The sequence below is a fragment of the Thalia democratica genome, chromosome 8 (assembly GCF_965202585.1).
Source record: "Thalia democratica chromosome 8, ktThaDemo2.hap1.1, whole genome shotgun sequence".
Taxonomy (NCBI): domain Eukaryota; kingdom Metazoa; phylum Chordata; class Thaliacea; order Salpida; family Salpidae; genus Thalia; species Thalia democratica.
Window position 1 is genome coordinate 15,318,839 of NC_139172.1, and position 20,620 is coordinate 15,339,458.

Consider the following 20,620-nt stretch of genomic DNA (forward strand, 5'->3'; position numbering starts at 1 on the left):
TAAAAGCGCTCAAAATATTTGTTCCTAAGTCCTCTTGCACGAACATACCTTAAAGTTATCGAGTTGCACACCAAAAATATCTTTTAACGTCTTTTCCACGTCGAAAACAATAATGTTTAAAATATAATTAATAGGTGATAGTTTTTCCAAATTTAACAAAGGATTTTTATTTTATTATCACGTAGCAATTTTATATATTTCTTTATCTATATTTTATTTTTTATAAATACTGTTAGTTAAAATGTTTTATATAATAAAATATTGTATGTAATACTATTTTGAAATTTAAGTAAAGCACAAAACACAAAACTTTTTACATCAAAAAAAAAGCTCAAAAATTTTAGATTAATATTTTAATTTTCTTTTTGTAACATTTTCATAAATTTACATTATTTGGTATTTAATTTTTGTAATTTTCTTTAATTTAATAAATGTTATTAAAGATTCTTCTAAATTAAAAATTTCTATAGTTTTGGTATTTTAATTTACTATGAGTTATCCTTAGTAAATATTTTTATTTAATTATGATTGACTTTGAGAAATTAAATTAGAAGGAAGTTTAAATGGATTAAAACTGAGCGTAATTCTTTTTTTATTTTTTTTTTAACTTCTTGGGTGGATTTTGACTCGGATGGATTTCGATCGGGTGGATATTGAACCGGGTTGATTTTGATCGGGTGGATTTTGACTCGGGTTGATTTTGAACCGGGTGGATTTTGATCGGGTGGATTTTAACTCGGGTGGATTTTGATCGGGTGGATTTTGAACCGGGTAGATTTTGATCGGGTGGATTTTGAACCGGGTAGATTTTGATCGGGTAGATTTTGACCCGGGTGGATTTTGATCGAGTGGATTTTGACTCGGGTGGATTTTGATTGCGGGTTGATTTTGATCGGGTGGATTTTGATCGCGGGTTGATTTTGAACGTGTCCCGCCATAACTGTAGCTTTGTTCATTTAGAAGTATTTTAAATGCTATGATTTCCTATATATCATCACGCGTCTAATAATAATAAATTAAGTAAAAATGTTATACAAATTAGAACCCCTTGAAATAAAATTGATTTGAAAAAAAAAATTCGAGCCAAAACTCGTATTACCCGGTACAAGTAAAGTTTAAAAGAGGTAATAAGCATAAATTATAATTTTCTTTAGCTGTTTTACTAATAGTACAAGTCTAACTTTTTTAAAGCTTAAACTAAAAAGAATTAGTAAACTTTTAGAAACTAGTTTAACCTAATTTAAGATTGTCAATCTAATTAAAAAAATAAATTTAAAATAGACAAACTATCAATAAAAGTAATTTAAATTACTACGACTCTATTCTACCTTTTATATGTAAAAAAACAAGTTAAAAAAAGTTTATTTTTTTTCAAAATTAGTATATACACCCTTTGAACTTTTTCAACTCTATATGAACAAGCATTGAAAAGCGCTTAACAGAGTTTTGACAAAAAAAATATATTTCTTTGTGTTGTCAAATTCTTAGCTAATAAGAAAATTGTTGCTTAGATATGGTTTTAAATATTTTACATATGATATTGAGAGTAATTTAAGATTGGTTTCGATAAGATATCACTGTTTTTAAATTACTTAATAAAATTACTTTATGTTTAACAAACTATTGGTAAATCTTATAAAAAACTAAATTAGCGTCTAAAAACGTAAAATATATTTAACATAAAAACTAGGTAAGTATTGAAAACAAAAATGAAACTAGTATTAAAGATTAAAAATATATGCTTATAGGCCTCTTAGTATAAAATTTTACTACTAAAATTATGTAAATAAGCATAAATAAACAGTTTAAAAAGATAGTTATATACTTGCATTGTTGTAAGATGTGAAGTCTATTTTTATTAATGTTAGGTGTAATATAGCATGATTTATTAAAAAATGATAACTCATACGTGTTTAAAGTTTTATTAAAAACATTATTAAGTTCAAAATTAAATCAAGTTTCATGGTAAAAATTTATTTAAAACACAAAAAAAAAACCTTTATTGGTAGATGCTTATCAAAAATTAGCTAAAAATAAAGAAAATTATCTACTAATAACTATTTAATAAACGTGTGGAAATTTTCAAACAGAAATATTTTACTCTCCTTCAGCAAGTTTTCCAAAAACTTCTTCTGGAATTTGTTTCTGTTCAATCTCTTTCATTTCTCCTTCATCTAAATAGTATAAGTTTAAATAAATAAAAACTATCTTTAAGAAGTAAAACTACAAACTTAATAAAATAAATAAGTAGTAGAAACCGAAGTTCACAATTTATTTTAATATAAAAATGCTTAATTTATTTAGTATACTATACTGATAATTATTTATATATATATATAAATACAACCATATAGTTGTTTAAATTTTAAAAATGTAATGCTATTTTAAAATACTACAAAAAACTGGAGTTAATATTATGATTTATAAATATTTTCACTACTTTCTTTAAGATATACAACCTATTTTACGAATCTTTTAAAATTTTAGAGTTTATTGAAACTTTTAAAACCGATAAACGTGTATCTAACTATCTAATTGTAATACAATATAGTATTTATTATATGAAACCTTCGTTATCATCACTGCTTTCATCATCCGAAGATTCAATGTCAATCTCATTCGGATTTTGTACCAAATTTTGCGGGTCAACATCTTCGTGTTTCTTCTCTTCACTTTATAAATTATTAAGTTATAAGTTTTTCAACAATTGTCTATCACAGCTTTTCACAATAAACTCATTGGATAATAAATTTTAATGTAACTGTTCGTTGCACATACATTAAGATTTATTTTATTTGAAAATGTGGACTTTCAAAATTTAAAAAAAGATATATATTCTGCTAAAATTTAAACAACAATTAGCTTAGAAAAAATTAAATTAAATATTCATTTGTATTTCTGGGTTAAAGTTTTAAGAATATAACTTTTTAAAAAAATATTTATCTAAATTGAAACAAAAACTTTTACATTTGTGTAAAAAAGAAGAAAATTTAAATCAGGGTGGCCACTAGTATTTTGAGAAATTTGTTCCAGATTTTAAAAAGTATATATTTTTGGGTCTATTTCTAATTTAAAGTTGAGTTTAAAGGTAAAAACTGCGTTAAATAGTATTAAAAAATTGAAAAGATACTGTAAAGCTAATTTAAATATGTTTTTTAATTAAAACAATTTGATTAGCACAATTTTTTTATTTATATCAGGATTTCCCAAACTTTTTTTTTATATTGCCCCCTTTGAAGAAATTAAAAAAGCTATTGCCCCCTCCAATAAGACTACTCAAAAACTAAATTTATAACACTTAATGCCTTTATTTTTTTTTGTTCTTCATCTGCAACTCAAGAGTATCTAGTGTAAGTTTCAAAAATATTAATAAATACATCATTATTTTTTCTTCGCCAACTTTGGCGCCAAAATCACCCAACATTTTAAAATTGCCGCCCTTTACTAATTTTTTTCTCCCCTCACTAAAATCTCCCACTTTGGGAAACCCTGATCTATATAATAGATTTTTGCGTCATATCAAAACTTTACTACTCAACATGTTAAAATTGTTAAAATTTCCAGGTTTTTTATTGATTTTGGTTAAAAATTTCAGTTTTTTTTTAAACCTAAATTGTCAAATCCAGGTTTTTAAAGGATTTCAGGTTTAGTGTCCACCTTATTAAATACAATTGTTATAAAAATTAATACTACTAATTAAATTCAAACGTAAAATGTGATCGTAAGTTGATAAAATTCTTCGTAAGTTCAAGTTATTAGGTATTATTGTATACATAAAGTGAACGTTTCAATTTTGCATCAAAGGTCTTTTAAGATTTAGTTTACTTTCAGTAATTGAGTTGATGGTTCAAGATAAAAGAGTAAGGTATTTAAGAAAAAATCTATACCGCATGTAGAATAACAATAAAGGCTTACTAAAATTATTTTATAATTTTTTGACAATATTTTAAATAATGGTGTTTTACTTATTTTAAGTTGTTTTATTCTTTCGTCAGAGTCATTTGAAACATATAAAACACAACTTTACTCACGTAACAAACAGTATTTTATTCTTCTGCTGAGCCTGTCTGGTAGCTTTCTGTTCTAATAGTGCCATGTCAGAGTTATTGGTATCCTGAATTCCAGTTGGTGCCAAGTCTGAAGTCGTTCCAGTCAGGTTACCAGCAGTCGCCAACATTTGAGCAGACATGTAGTTAACCTTGAAAATAATGATATTTTAAAAATATGCATTGAAAACTTCTGTATGTAGTTCTTCATTAACTTGGGTGTAACTCTACATTGTTAATCATTTAATACCTTAATTTTATTACTGTTTACAACTTTAGCTGAAAAAACATTATATAATACATGTATTCAAATTAATAGAGGTATACTACAATAAAAAACAATACATAAATTGTTAAACACTCACAATCTCAAAATGTTAAAAATAAAATAATAATAATGACTTATGTTAATAAAATTCTTTGTAACAAATTTATCTTATACTTTAATTCTTATAAATCAATATAATTAAAATAAAGGCTTAATACAGATTGGATGCGTAAAAAATATTCATTTACTTGAGTTTTTTCGTTATATACATTTTTTAAAGGCAAAACATTTGTAGCAAGAACTTAGTTACTTAAGAATGTAAATACATTTTAGAAATGTTAGATTTAAATTCTAAACTTTGTAAAGTAAGAATCACTTGTAGAAAAATAAGTCAAAGTAAAATCAATATATATACATAAATAACTATTGTTTATAATCTGATTAAACTCTATAATGTTATCTATTTTTTATTAAACAGAGTTAAGAAATAAAATGAATCAGATTAGGAAAATTTAAATACAAATAACTGGTATAAAAATTGTTTTAAAAAGTTACAAATTACAAGAAACATAATTACTATAACAGACATAAGTCCATTGTAATTTATCTAATTTTGAGATAAAATTTACATGGAAATCATTCGAATATTTATTTCCTTTAAAAATGTATTGTTTAGAAAACTATACAATATACCTGGACGTTAAATTTAGCTTGCACGCTTCTTTTAATTCGTAACATGTCTCTTAGAGTGTCCTCATTACCATGGTTACTTTCGAACTGCGACCAAACAGCCCAAAATGAAGCTTCGTATTTCTATAAAAAACAAAATCACATTTAAATAAGTTGAGATAAATTTGTGAAAAGTTTAAACTTGTTCTCATTTCAATTTTTATTAACTGATACAAAGTTTTTATATTAGTGCTTAAAGTATTAGTGACTAAAAAACAAACAATCATCTGTCGAACATTTGTTGAATATTTTTGAGTTTTCTTCAAGAAATAAAAATCATTTTTAAATTTTATTTATAAAAATGTTTAGGCCTTAATTATGTAAACAATATTTATCATAAATATCTATATACTACTATAAACTTTATTTCTTGTTTAATCATTTATTTTTTTATTGAATACTATTTAACATGCTGGTTAGTTTTACTGCTATCCAGTATAAAACAAAACCTTTGGAATAAAAATTTTAGATCGACTTTTTATGCTTTGAGCAGATCTTTTTGTTATCATTGAAAATATTTAATTGTAAATTTAACAAAACATTTATTTTTTCTTACTAACTAGTCAACTAAAAATAATAACTAATAAATTTAACAAAAGTATCTTCAAAATTACATCAATTAACAATGAAGTGATGTCTTTCTTAAATTTTTGCAAAAAGTCTGAAATAACTTTAAATTTAAATCACTTTAAGTACTGAAAACACAGCTAATGCTTGAGACTTTTAATATATAAAACATATTTATTACCCTTGGGTCGCTAATTTCACTACAGTGCTTGTAGATCGCCCTTGCTCTGTCAATTTCTCCCAGCTTTGTTTCCATTGTTGCAAATTGAACACCGAATTTAATGGAGTGCTCGTCATCTGTTTCTTCCAATGCTTTCTAATAAACATTAGTCGCTATCAAGTTACTGTCTTTGGTTGAAATAAGAACATTATATTGTAAAGACAACTTTAAAACTATAATTTTAAAATTAACTTAATTAAACTTTAATTAAAACTATTAGACTAAGGTAAGGTTTCATTTAGTTTGATATAATCTTTGTTTATAAGTTGTTCATAAAAGTCAATTAATAATTAAAATTTTGAGCCTAACCTCATTAAAAAGTTTTCCAAGTTTTACCATAGTATTTTACAAATATAGAGACTAAAATAAATAAACAAAATTCAAACTTCATAAATCTTTCTAGTAGCTGTATATCCTTGGAATTCGATAACTCTTTTCAGTTGTATATTGAATATTTCGTGCCTTGAGATATATAAATGTAAAAAAATACTATACATTATCTGAGAGAATCTAAATAATATATTGGAAAGTTTTCAAAACTTCTGTTTATAAATAGCCTTAATACTAAATTAATTAAATTTAAGCTTATAGTAAATTTATAAATTTTTTAGAACAAATAAACTTATGTTCTTTACTGCATTATTGGTTGCAAATCTTAAAAAAAAAAACGTAAACCTGAGTTTAAATGAAAAAGAAAATTGATAGTAAGAGCCAAAAACTAAAACAAACTACTGCTATTCAAGTATGAAAAACTTAAATTAAAACAAAGAAAAGGACGTAACATCTAAAAATATTAATAAATTGAACTAATAAAAATAAAAGACTCCACAGCACTAAAAATAGCCTGTATTTTTCAAAAAGAAAAAAAAAACTTCAAACTAGCCTGAATCAGTTTGGTTTTAAACAATCTATAGTTTCAAGCAAGCCTATTTTCTAAACTCTTAAATAATCCAGAATAAGTCTTATCAAATGGATGCCCTAGTAGACGATAATTATAACTATACATAATTTGGATGTTACTATACTCAATATGCCAAGGGTTTTATTTAATTCGATTGACTCTTAGTTATTTAAAAACCATGTTTTTTGATTGCAAAAAATTAATGTTTCTATTTTCCCATGTAAAGCGGTATTTTACAGTAAATAATACATTGTTTAAATAGCAGTAAGAAAAGTCCCGGAATAACAAACAAATTTTGTAAATTTAATAATAAAAGCTCGATGAGTTCTAAAAAACTAGTTAGGGATTCCTTGCTCGTACAATTTTATTATTAATAGCTTTGTCATCGTACACTTTTGCAGCTGATTTTTAAAATTTACGGACATCGACGGACGTTTGTCAAACAGACCTAAAAACTCACAACTCTCTTTATTTTACCTAAATATGTTTAACCTGGTGTACTTAAAAAAAATTTATGCTCCAATAAACATTATCTATTTTTGAGTTGAACACAGAAATCACAACAAAAATTTCGATCACACAGCTACATTGATAATATTTAATAGAATCGGTTAATCCACAGAGGGGTTTTACCAAAACAAGCTTTTTATCTTCTTTTAATGATGCCGTAATTTGGAAAACATTTAGAAGTATTTTTTGAGATTACTTAGCTTCAATCTGGTTTAGATAAGCATGAATCATAGGTAAATCAATGGTTAAAAAAAGTTAAAAAATAAAGGTGACGCAGATATTTTGAATGATTATTAAAAACTAAATGAGGTAAATCAATTTTAAAATGCTTTAACTTTTAATTTTGCAAGAAAGAAAGATAGGGCAGCAGATGGTTAAATATACAAAAACTACAAAAAGACTAACTGTAAGCGTGTTGGCAATATAGAGCTTTTTCACAAAATCTAACGAATTTAAACAGTACTATTTAAAGTTAACTGTTGGTATAGAATTTACACTTAAACAAAGTTTTATTGTTAACTTAAGTATTTTTAATTGATAGTTAGTAACGAATTACTTTGGCTTTCTCAATAGAAGTAAAGTAATTAATAATTTTTAAAATGCAGTAAGTCTGAAATAAAAGGACTAATAAGAATAAGATAAATAAGTAGCGCGCACAACAAACAAAATTATGTTTTTGTAAATGCTTAAATCCTGTCATAATTTTGTCCAAATTTAGTAAACGAAACATAACTTTAACAATTTATGCACTTTAACAAATAAAAATAGAAAAAATAATAAATTAGAAAGTAAAAAAAAAAACGACATATAGCTTACTTTTGTTCTGGTAAGACATTTTCTGAGGCTTTTTCGTAAATTTGCATAACTCTTGTTGGAGTTCCGAACTCTTCTTCTAGTTTTGCATACATCAAATATATGTCTGTAATTAAGATTTGTATTTACATATATTCTAGCTGCATAGCATTTGTTTTTGGATTCAAGTATTACTTAGCTTAATTTTTATTTTAACTTTCATTTACTCTAAAAAACTATACATTTTGTATGTTTATTTTTCAAAAGTACAAATAAACCAAACAACAAACTTTTCGAAAACTTTTTAGGACAATCTTCTAGGCACTGATCAAAAAGTTCTCTGGATCGTTCCAGCTTTTTACCACCGTATCTTTGAGTGAACTTGTCCAGGTAAATTTTCCAAATATCATACACATTTGGCCACTTAAACAACATCACACCACGTTCATAAACCTGTATTAAACGTTAACATAAATTTTATAATAAAATTGTTATATAATTCCCTAAATGGTATAATTAGTATTTAATTAAGGCTAAATTTTTAAATAAATACCCTTTAGTTAGACTTATTAGTTTAGTCCTTAGAACAATAGTTGTATTTGAAATAAAATTCTAGTGAACACAACAGTTGTTTATTAGAACTAACCTTAAAAGCATCTTCAAAGTAATTGTTATCTTCAAGAAAAACGCCACAATTTATTATAATTTGTGGATTTGCCACTCTCAAGTCTATTATCTGTTCATATACTGCCTTACATGACTGTAAAAAGTACAAGAGTTAGGAACGCATAAAAATAATTTATTTATTAAAGTACTCAAGTATTGCACATTAGTTACAAGAATAAAAAATGTGAGCATAAACAAAACTTTACTTAAAATAGATATAAGCGACAACAAATTAGTAACAGCCGTATGACAACAAATAAAGCTATAGTTATAAATAAACTAATTATTTAATACTAAGAAAAAATAAACAAATATGTATTTATATATATTTATCAATTAATATTTTGTATTTGTAAAAAAACTAGATAAGGTGTCACCATATTACGTTTTAGTTTCTCTTCGCTTACACTAATAATATCATATTTATAAAAAAAAAAACTTTCAAACACAATTGAATTTTTGTTTTACCATTATTGCTTAAAAAATAAGCGATCTTTTTTAATTTTAAAATTAAGTAAACATGTATTTTGTAACGTGAACAACAACAAAAGAAATTACTTACAAAAACTCCTATAGAAACAAATACATATTGAACGAAACAGTTGGTACAGATCATTTATCAAACATATAAACTTTAACTAAAATTTAAAAAAATTGCAATAAAACTTTTGATACATTTAAACAATATTTATCTTGTATTTTTATTCAACTAACTACAAGTTATTTTGTTATTGCTGTTACTAATATATAAGCAAGTTAGGGACTCTATTTAGCCAAATGTTCAAGGTTTACCTTAACATTTCCAAAACTTTCTTCTAAGTCCGCATAGAAGGACCACAACTTAATGCTTCTATAAACACGACATTGCACTGGTTCGTCGTTGTCATGGTAGCCTGCTCTTCTTTTAGGAATTTTAGTTGCTTGTTTCATAACATCTAGAGCTTTTTCATAATTTTCATGCCTGTTATCAGAAAAAAAAAGAAATAAAAAAATCCATTAGCATCAAAACAATGATTAGAGCTCAAAAAAATCGTCTAGTTAGTTTCGTTGGAGAAAAAGGAATATAAAAATTGATTTGAAATATTGAATATGTAGACTCAGCCAACAAAATAAAATATCGAAGTGAAGTATATGTGCAGTCGACTTAAACATTCAGTAATAAAGTTCTTTTATTTACAGTTTTTTTTTATGATAGAGTTTGTATTGAAATCTTGCTTAAAGTTATAAAAAGACATACTTGTATAACTGTGTTGTTTTTTAATTCTATGTTTACTGTTTAAGTATTTATTCAAACAATACTTCAACTTTTTAAGTCATTTTACGTTAAATTTAAATACTCTATAGTTTTCATAATACTTTAAGTTTTTAAAGTATTTTTCACTTAAACTTAAATTGTTATCAAGTTTTATTTATTTCCAAGTTATTTATAAATTATAATTGTATTTTTGATTTAGAAATTTTATATAGTGTTTTGTGTTCTTTTTTATAATAGATGCATCACTAAAATAGTCTGTCTGATGTGTATAAAGTAGCACCAAGTAATCAAGTAAGTAAACATTTAATAATGAGTAGTACAAATAAATTAAGTAACCCACAACCACTGAGTGATTACAAATTATCATTATAGTTGATCTTTTTCTTTCCATTTTACAAAAATAAAAATAAACTCGTGAAATAAATGTTTACTACGTGCTTCTTTAATATTAAAACTATAAGAACAACTATTAATTAAAATCTTTATATTTATCTTTAAATTGATAGTTTGATTAATAAAATATCATATGTAAGGGCTATTTTATTTAATTTCAAACACTTAAGAAGCTTTTTAGAAGTTTAGTAAAAGTACAAAACTTAAAAAAAACACGAAACAAAAAACAAACTCAATTTCAAGTTCAGCCCATCGGCACCACACATTGGCGAGGTGATTAACTTGCTTGTAGTTTACAGTGACCGCTTTCTTTAAAATTGACCGAGCCTAAAATTAATAATAAGAACTTGAAATAGTAAATAATACTAAATTGAAAAACTAAGCTTTAATAAAGTTGGATTAGTAACTATATTTATAGGTAGTTTTTAACTAAGCATTAGTAGTATATTTATTAAATTCAAAAAAAACACTTAATTTTGTAAACAACACTACGATTAGCAGTTTTTAAACAAAAACTAAAATTTTATAATAAATTCTGTTTTTTTAATAAAATATTTCTTAACTTATAAATTTTTTATTTATATGGTAACTTTACATAAATATCTTTAATAACTAAACATAGCAAAAAAACGAATAACTTAAAAAAATAGTTATTGCCTTAACAACAAAACTACTGTTGATTATAGTAGTGCAATATTTATAGTATATATATATATATATGTATATTGATCATAGTTATTAAATAGTAGTGTAATATTAACTTTAGCACATTAATAAAAAAACAAATATTCATTCAAAAAAAAATAATAATTGAAGTTTAATGGGTATTATCTTTTCTAAAAGTATTAAATGTATTTTTGTTTATATTTAAAACACCACGAACATCATCAAGTTGCCCGTTTTTATCGTAAAACGCAGCAAAGGATACCCACAGTTCATGTACTTTTCCAACGGATTGCGGTATGTCTATCGTCTTGATGGCATCTGAATATGTTTCTATCTGCTTTTGCGGATCTCCTATTCGTACATTAGTGTTTATTAATTGCTTATAGATATACCATTAGTTTAGCTTTTGTATTTGAATAAAAGTTAAACTCTTTTTAAATTGAAATTCTGAAGTTACAATTATTCAAATAAGAGCATTCTGTAAATTATCTTATATTACATAAAAGAAATTTTCACAATTTAAAAAACTGTGGACAGTAGATCACTACAAAAATAAATTATCCGTTATTAAGGTTACTACTTTTTATACGCAAAACTACATTTTTTAAGGGTTAACTGTGTGTTTCAGTAAACATTCTGTACTTTTTAAAGTTAAGTTGTACGAATTTTATGGCCTTTAAAAAATCACTTATTTACACACTGTACACTTTTTGTGACAGTTTGCAAATATAATGGTAAAAATGTAAACCTTCATACAATTGAACACGTTTTAACCACTCAGATACATTGTGAGGATTTTGTCTTAGCATAACGCTGTTGACTAGCAATGGCTGTCTTGACAACAGGTCCTCATACTGATCAGTTTGCATTTCCACATCAACTGTTATAATATTTTAATAAATGCATTAAAAATATGAGAACTAGTATTTAATATATCAATTAAAATATTCTAAAAGACTAATATATTAAGTTTTAATTTATAAGGCTAACAAATAAAGATATATTAGCATAAAGATACTTATGAAGCATTTCTATAAGTAATTTACTATAATCAAAGACAAATAACTAAATAATTTATAAGATGTACATTATAAGCCTAGACAAAAAAAAAGTTTTGAAATGCAAACTCAACTAACTCTACTAAAAATTTTAATAAACATCTTTCGAGAAGTATATTTATGTTTGTGTATGTATTGTATACCTAAAATTATTCTAAAAAACAAATGCAAACTTTGGTCTATTTTTCCAGATTCGTACAATTCAAAGCTATCTTCCATTTGTTGTTCTTCAAATTTAGTGTAGGCTGTAAAAATTTGATTGAAATCTCGCTTTGTATTGACTGTAGTAATGGCTTCCTCATATATGTCACGCGCCTAAAACATTACAACCTTGTAAACTTATTGTAATAAAAAACTACCCTAACTTACAAAAATATTGAAAAAAAACACAGATATATTGCTTTCTTAAAGTTTTAACATAATCAGAAACTGATATATCGAAATTCAATTTTCATTAAAATAAGCTATATTTATATACAAAAAGGATAAAAAATCTAGCAAAGAAGTGGTTGGAACCAGAGTTGGTAAAATGCTAATAGTTACTATGGTAATTCAGCAATGAAGCGTATAAACTTTGGTTTGTTTTAAGTTAGTAATTTCACGCTCGAGTAAACAAAGCAGAGCTTTTTAACATGTCTGGTTGGAACATACTAATAAATTATAACAAACATACAAAATTTAGTTTCATAAGTAATCATATCATGTACTCAGTTTTTGCTATTTAACAACATTATCATGCTTTGTTTTAATTCTCTAAACCCAAAAAATTAATCAACACTTATAAATTAAAGCTGATTAAAAATTCCAAATGTTCTTAATCAAATATATCTTAATTTTTGCTAATCTGATCCAACTCACTAATCAGAACACTAAATTACCTACATAAAGTTACATAATTAATTATGTTAAATTGTTTTAAGTTTTAGTGTTAAATTTGAATGTTGTTAAAAAAAAAAACATCAAGAGGATTAAATAAAAACTATAAATAAAATAACCCATACCTGTTAGTATAACAAAATCAAATAACTAATTTACCCTTTCGAAGAGTGAGCTTCTAACGTAGTATTCAGCAAGTGAGCACCAAAGTTGTCCAAGCTGGTCGGTGAATCTTCTTAAACCACCTCTGATAATAGCTTCCACGTCCAAAGAGTTCACTTTGTCAGGATTTTGTGATATTAGCGCACACAACTCATGCCATAGCTCGTGGTTTGTCTTTCCCTCCTATGTAAAAAAATAAATATTACAGATATCCATAACTATTATAATATTCAAATACGTATTTGGATTTGCTAACGATCAAATAATAAAAAGAGGTGACAAATTAACATGCTTACTTTGGAAACGAACTTGTCGTCATTGACAATATCGGCAAGCTTCAAGCAAGCTTCGTCCAAACGACCAATAGAAATCAAATAATCTTTGTACTCCTCTGCGTTTTCTGGTTGCAACTAAAATAAAGACATTTTTATAAATTTTATATTACCTTAACATAATACGATGAAAGTCAAAAAAATCATCAAACAAAAAAAGATGCATTTAGATATGAAATTTACATAAATTAAAATACAATAATATTTTTAACAACACTTTTGATTTTTTAAATAATTCTAAGATAATCTTTAAAACTATCTAACTGTATTTAATTACATTGATTTTGTACATAAATATGTATTTTAAAAAAATTTTAATGTATTTTTTTTTTAACTTCTGGAAGGTTTCTACTTTTGATTAATGAGTGGTTAAAAAATTACTCTTAACTCTATAAATTAGGTTTTATAATACTATTTATACTTTAAAAATAAGTTATTTAGGATTTATACAGTTTTTAATTATAAGGAAGTAAATAAGTCTTTCACAAGCTTGTGTGCTTTAGTAAATATTATTTTGGACACATAGTAAACTTTACCAAACTAAAACATAAACTTAAAGAATAATCCTAAAATAAACTTAAGTTTAGACGAGAACTTTTACAACTTAACTAAAAATGAGGAAAAAAAAACTGAGAGTTCTACACTTTGTTATAAACAATATACAACCAACTTTTTTAATTTTACAAATAAAATGTTTCTTTTTTTTTGGTTTTACTAGCAGAACAATAACAAAATACTTAGTGGGTTATATTTGAATAAACTTAATAAAAGATTTTATATGTTTTAAACATTTATCACTTTCAAGACTACTTAAACACATTTTAAAATAGCTTACTTTCAGCATTCTCCTAAAAACTCTGACTGCAGTTTCTGGGACAGGATGTTCTTTGATAAAATTAATGTATAAAGGCCATACTCGATGGTGTTGAGTGATGGGTAAGGCGCGTAACGCCCTGTCGAATGTTCTTCTAGTCCTTGTAATTTTACGCTGATAAACAAGAAACTTGCAGTAATCAATCCATATGCGTGGCATCTGCGTTATAAAAAGTCAATTAAAACAATTATTGTAAAATATATATACTGATTTACACTTTTTTTGTTTCGTTTGTAGAATCTGTAAAGAACTCTAAGTATATGATATAAGACGAAAATTTTACAAGATTTTATAAAATTATCAAATTTGTCCCTAGCTGTAAATTAGTACTTCAGGGTTTCCACTCTTTAAGTAAAAAAAAATTGCCAACTACTTATACCTCATGTTCATTTTTCTTATTAATAATTATAAAGAAGTTTGTATGTGTATGCTTCTGCACTAGATGTTCACTTAACATATGAGAAATACAGATTTCTAAGATTTAATATAAAAGTTTAAATGATTTGATGTTAAAAACGAAACATGATTATGTAACCATGTTAGTTAACTTTATATATAATAGTAATAAATTATAATTTTTTTTTGACAATTTGATTTACTAAATTTAATCTACCCACATAAATAAAGTATCTACTTGAAAGCTTCAATTCTAATTAAACAATTCAGTATAAACTACAACCATGATAAATTGTATTTCAGAATTAAATAAAAACTACTATGTTATTTCTAAGAATAGTAAAGAGCTATTTTTAAAAATTTTTAATAAGCTTTTCAAAATCAACAAAAATCATATTTTTCAACAAAATTTGGTGTATAAAACAAAAAAATATTGAAACTGGATCAACTAAATTTCATTTTAGGTCAAAAAAAACCTACCCAGTGATTAAAAAAAAAATCTTAAAACTATCCTGAGATTTTTATAAAAACCAAAACTGTCCTGAGTCATCCTCAGTTTAAAAAAGAAAGTCAAAATATCCTGAGTTACTACTCTGACTCTCCCTGAGATTTTCTAGAATTACAAAACATCCTGAGTTTCCTTGAGTGTGTGGCAGCCCTGGTATCTTGGTTTACCTGGCTTAAGTAAGTTCGAAATGTGTTTTAAATAAGTTTATACGTTAGCCGATATTTTATATTTTGAAAATAACAATGACAAAATATTTTGTTATAACTGTTTGGTTTTTAGTTTTATTTATTTTGCTGTTAAAAACTTTATATACAATAATTATACTCTGAAAAAAAAAAATGTGTAATAAAACTTAAACAATAACAAATAAAAACCTTATGCATGAACACAAGAGCGCGTTCATGTGAATTGTTTACATCTTCAAAAGCTTGGTTGTTGCTGATACAAGTTGATTTAAGCTGTTCTCTTCTTGTGCGTAAGTAAGAATACCACAGTTTGTAACTTCCTGGAAGCTCTTTCAATGCTCTTTCATAAATTTGATTCACCTATTTACAAATAGTAACATTTAAAAATAAATCATAATGAAATATTAGGCTGTAAATAAATATGCAATACATAAAGGAATTAATTTTAAACCTTGATACAACTTTGTTGTTGGTATTTGAAATTTATTATAAAATTCAGTGTTTTACCCTACTTTACTGTAAAGAGTACAGACAAACAATATATAAACTGACAAAAAGTATAGTTCAGAATAATATCTGATACAATAAGATAAAAATAAGATAATAAAACATATTAAGTTCTTATGTAACTTATGTCAAAATAAAGACAGACAAGCACAATATACATTTTAAGAAACAAAGGTCAAAGCTACATAAATTTTTAATAAGCTTTGATTTGTAAATAATTTTTAGAGAAGTTATGATTCTCTTTATAAAAATATCATTAAGAATGAAAAAACAAATAAAAACATAAGCTTTATATGTTTTTTATATTTAGTATTACAACTTTATACTAATGTTATCTTAAGCTTAAAACTCCATGCAATTTAAAAAATCATAATAATTTACTAACTTGCTTGGTAGAAGCACTACCTTTGTGCTCCACATACCTCAGCCAACACTTGACAGAATAAGGATTTCTCAAAATATCTTGTTCAAATGGTAAGTCCTCATCATTCTAAATTTTTTTAATTAAAAATTTAGTGAACAATCCTTGTATATGTTGTAAAACAGCAGTAAAGTAAATGATACTCTTTTTAGCTTTTTTACATAAATGTGTTATATCAGTTTTGCAATTTTGAGTAAAAAAAAGCCTTGGATTATGAGGACAATCAAAATATGTTGTCAAAGTTTTATTTTTATGATTATTTATTGATTAGTTTATATATATATAAAACATCTCTAAAATAATCGGCCCAAGACATTTTCAAATGGTTTTGTGATATTTAAGTTTTTGTTTAGATATACAATTAGTCAGATGTTTGGCATTGTTTAATTGCTTACATGTTTATCAAGAGATTCAAACATAACAAGTTTGTTGAAATTTATTAACAACAACAATTTACAAAGTACTTGTTTTACAGAACTTACATACGCTTCTCTGTGTTTAACTAATGTTACAGTTACACATTGTTCTTAAAAAATAAGTTCTTCAACGAACGGAAGATAAACCATATAAATTGAATAAAAATATTCTAAACTTAAATCATTCTTAATATCATAAGTTATTATTTTTGTTTGTATTTTACAACTATCATACAATCTTTTATAGTGCTATAGTTGAAGCTTACAAATTAAATTTTTTTAATGTTACTGCTACTATTAACTTATACTGTTATCAGTATTAGTTATAAATTTGTTTACATTAAGAAAATACACACATTAATCTTTTATTCTTTGAAGTACTATTTTTTTCAGAAATCAGTGGAATTGCCTAATTAGTTTAAACAGACAACAGTTCAATAATGCAAATTATTTATTTTGATTATTAAAACAATTTCATAGTCTTTAACTTTTGAATTTATTTGAAGTTTAACTTCTAACACTAAAGTACTTATAAACTTTTAATGTGCAAATACAACTTTATTGGTTTTTTATGACAAGAATCTTTTAAGGCAAAATAATTAAAAAAAAAATCATTGGTTTATGATTTATGAGAGCTTAAAGTATAAACTACTAGCTAATTTTTGTACAAGTTTTAATTTTTATTTAAGTTTAGTGAAATTTTAACTTTTGTAGCAAGTTTCCATTACAAATGTATGCACACAAATTTTTCATTGTCAATTTTCTCAAAAAATTAAAACTTCACTTAGAATCTTTATTATCTTTAATTTTCTATTTAGAGATCTCAAATGCTTAGGAAACATTCCTTATAAAGTTTAAAAGACTTAAAATTATTAAATGTAAAAAACATTATTATTCAGATAGAATAAGAAAACAAAAAGTATTTTTTTAATAAAGTTTATTTTATTATCAATAAAATTGAGGCATTGAAAAAATTTTAATATTAGTGATTATTTTATATTATTAATGGAAATACTATAATAACTTGAAGAAAATTAATTAAAAAATGAAAAAGATAAATTTTCAAAGAAATAGTGTTTTTTGCGTTTTTGTTAGTCTAAAAGAAATTTATTGAGTTTATTAATTATATTCAAGTTTACTTTGAACTTTGTTGAGTAGCTAAAATTTTTTGAAAGCAAAGATAAAACTCTACAAAATAAAATCAACTTGCATAAAACTCTTACATTTTTTGGGATAAACACCTAAAATTTTCAGAAAAAGTTCCTTGCAGTATTTAGAAAATTTCTCATAAGAAATAGCTTATTTCTAATTTTTTTTTAATAAACATTTATTTTTGATCATAAAACTTTTATTTCTTAATTTTCAAAAAATCATCACTACAGAATATTGTATAGAAAATTTACTGAAAATTTGAGGTATTTTCCTCAAAAACGTAGGAGATAGATTTTTGGCAATTTCTATTTATTCAACTTTTAGTTTTCTTCTCCCATAAGAAACCCATTGCACTGTCCGACCAGTTATATCTTAAAAATTAATTTGAATATTGTTGTAAAATAAAGTTATTTACCCCTTTTTGGTCTTAAAATCAGCTCAATCCATTTTATTCGGGTCAGTTGCAGTTGTCAAGTTTTGGAAAATTTTGAACAAAATATTGTTTAAATGAGAAAAATTTATTATACAGCAGTATATTAATAGTATCTCAACCCCAATCTCTAACTAATTTTACTTTTTTTTTCTTGATAAATTTAATAAATTTATACTACGTTTGATTTTTATAACAAAAATTTGGCAAACATTTAAAATTACATTTCTAACTATCTTTAAAAAGTTAATAGCTACATACTCATTTATAAAAAAAAAGTACTCACAATAGATCTTAATTAAAATTCTATAACTAAACTGAAATGACAAAAATACCAAGTGACAATTATGCTCACAGTATAATTTAACATTAAATATATGTTTGTTATACTGTTTGAATTTATAATATCAGACAAAAACTTGACAGTTTTTTTTATGTTAAAAGATTGAAAAACTTGAAGAGTTTGCTAAACTTTTTTAATTCTAATCGCAACTAGGTCAATGGTTATGTTTTTTTTTCTATTTGTCAATAAATCAGATCTTCATAAATTGTCTCATATTTAGTTTTTATTTTAGTTTGAGATTAGGGGCATTAAATTTGATAAACTAATTTTAAGAAATATTTTGCCTACACCAAGTACTTTTATTTATAGTTTAACTAAGTTGAAAGTAGTTTTTGAGATAAAGTTGATTTAAGTTGAAAATTGAAAATATTTTTATTTAAAGTGCAAACTAAAAGAGGTTTACTCATTAAAATAAATTCTTTTTATTGTTTTTGAGTCGTCAAAATTTAACAGCTTGCTTTAAAAAAATGTTAACTTATACTTTATACTTAATGTTTTTATGTAAGAGCGGACTGTAATTCTTAGACCTTTTTGGTCTTTAACTAGTTCTAAAATCTATTAACTTTTTACAATTCATACAAAAATAAAATATTTATAGAAGACTTAAGATAAGGCTTAAAAAAGCTTTTCTTAGAAGCTTAAACTGACTAAAAAATTTGTTCACAGGTGTTGTAAAAGTTTTACAATATTTTAAATATAAAATTATAGGTACTAAATTATTAAGATTTAAGTACTTATCATAACAATGATAATTTCTTAAGTTGTATGGTAACCTTTTTTTAAATTATGATATTTTTTACTGTGAAACTCTTTTTTCAAGTAATTATAGAATATTTATTTTAAAATTAATTCATTTGCTACTGAACATATTTATAATCTCTCAAAAAATAAATATTTATACCTCAATAAATAAAAACAAAACATCAAAATTAGAACACTTGTAAATAATTACATATAAAATTACAGCAGTTTTTAATAGCAGATCTAACTAAAATTTATTAAAAAAAACTTTAGGGAACTTACAAACTCAAGGTCGTGCTGTACCATTTGATAAATTTTTAATAATCCTGAAATTTTGCAACTTGATTAAATTTTACTATAGTTATATCTTGTATTTAATTAATCTATGTATCTTTATATTAAGGTTTACATTTATAGTTGACTTTTTCAAAAAATAAATAAATAAGTTTAATGAAGTGCTTAAATGTTCCTTGAGTTACCAAAAAACTAAAAAACCTTTTGTTATATGATATTAAAAGTACATTTTTCCATGTCATAAATAAGAATTGACAAATTTTCAAAAATTTCTTTCAGGTTTTTAAATTTACAAGTTTTAGGGTCTATTTTTAGTTAAAAATTAAGTTGGAGAAAAAAAAAACTGTTTTAAATAGTATAATGATATCAAAAAGATATCTGAAAGCTTCTTTAAATGTGTATTTTAATTGAAAAAAAATTGATAATGAAAAAAAAATAATCTATACAAAAGATTTTTTGTGTCAACTGAAAATTTTACTACTAACATGTATAAGTTGTTTAAAATTCTAGGATTTTCAAATATTTTTGTTCAAAATTCAAGGGTTCTTTCAAAATTTCTCAAACTCAAGGTTTTTCTATGATTCCAGTTTTTTTGGCAACCCTGATAAGTACAGTATTACAACTCAAATTTAAGAAAAATATTATCGAAAATAACATAAATCATAAAAATTTTTTGGGTTGAAAACAGGGTTTTCCAAACTTAATTTTTAAATCACTTCTTGGCAGTAAAATAAAGAGCTATCAAGGATTTAGAGGGAAACCTCAGAACATCTAGTGTAAGTTTTAACTTCCCTGTCAATTGTTTGAGCCACATTCAAAAAAAATTAATTTACTGACTCCAGAATATATAGCTCAAGTTTATCATCAATTATCCCTCAGACCTTTGTTTTATTACTCTTCATTTAAAGGCTC

At 24.5% G+C, this 20,620-nt stretch overlaps 1 protein-coding gene across 1 annotated transcript; it reads right to left on the reverse strand.

Annotated features, from left to right (window-relative positions):
- Window positions 1-1,906: 1,906 nt before the first annotated feature.
- On the reverse strand, window positions 1,907-19,736 carry LOC145842785 (pre-mRNA-splicing factor SYF1-like). The gene is made up of 20 exons (XM_082950266.1): window positions 19,697-19,736; window positions 16,297-16,401; window positions 15,594-15,764; window positions 14,277-14,474; window positions 13,406-13,519; window positions 13,107-13,292; window positions 12,245-12,386; window positions 11,762-11,893; window positions 11,231-11,364; window positions 10,580-10,674; window positions 9,492-9,660; window positions 8,680-8,793; window positions 8,324-8,486; window positions 8,058-8,160; window positions 6,217-6,292; window positions 5,792-5,926; window positions 5,008-5,127; window positions 4,032-4,198; window positions 2,569-2,672; window positions 1,907-2,174 (listed from the first exon to the last, which is right to left on the reverse strand). Exons 1-20 carry the CDS (start codon window positions 19,718-19,720, stop codon window positions 2,098-2,100), a joined length of 2,529 nt encoding a protein of 842 aa, XP_082806392.1. The 5' UTR covers window positions 19,721-19,736; the 3' UTR covers window positions 1,907-2,097.
- Between the last annotated feature and the right edge of the window lie 884 nt (window positions 19,737-20,620).

What these genes read in the sequence shown, in the direction of transcription:
- LOC145842785 (XM_082950266.1), bottom strand. Translation starts at nt 19,720, where the DNA reads ATGGTACAGCACGACCTTGAGTTT. An exon ending in CTCTTGTGTTCATGCATAAG is followed by an intron (nt 14,475 to 15,593) that starts GTTTTTATTTGT and finishes TTTATAACGCAG; the next exon opens with ATGCCACGCATATGGATTGA. An exon ending in AAAACGGGCAACTTGATGAT is followed by an intron (nt 10,675 to 11,230) that starts GTTCGTGGTGTT and finishes TATTAATTTTAG; the next exon opens with GCTCGGTCAATTTTAAAGAA.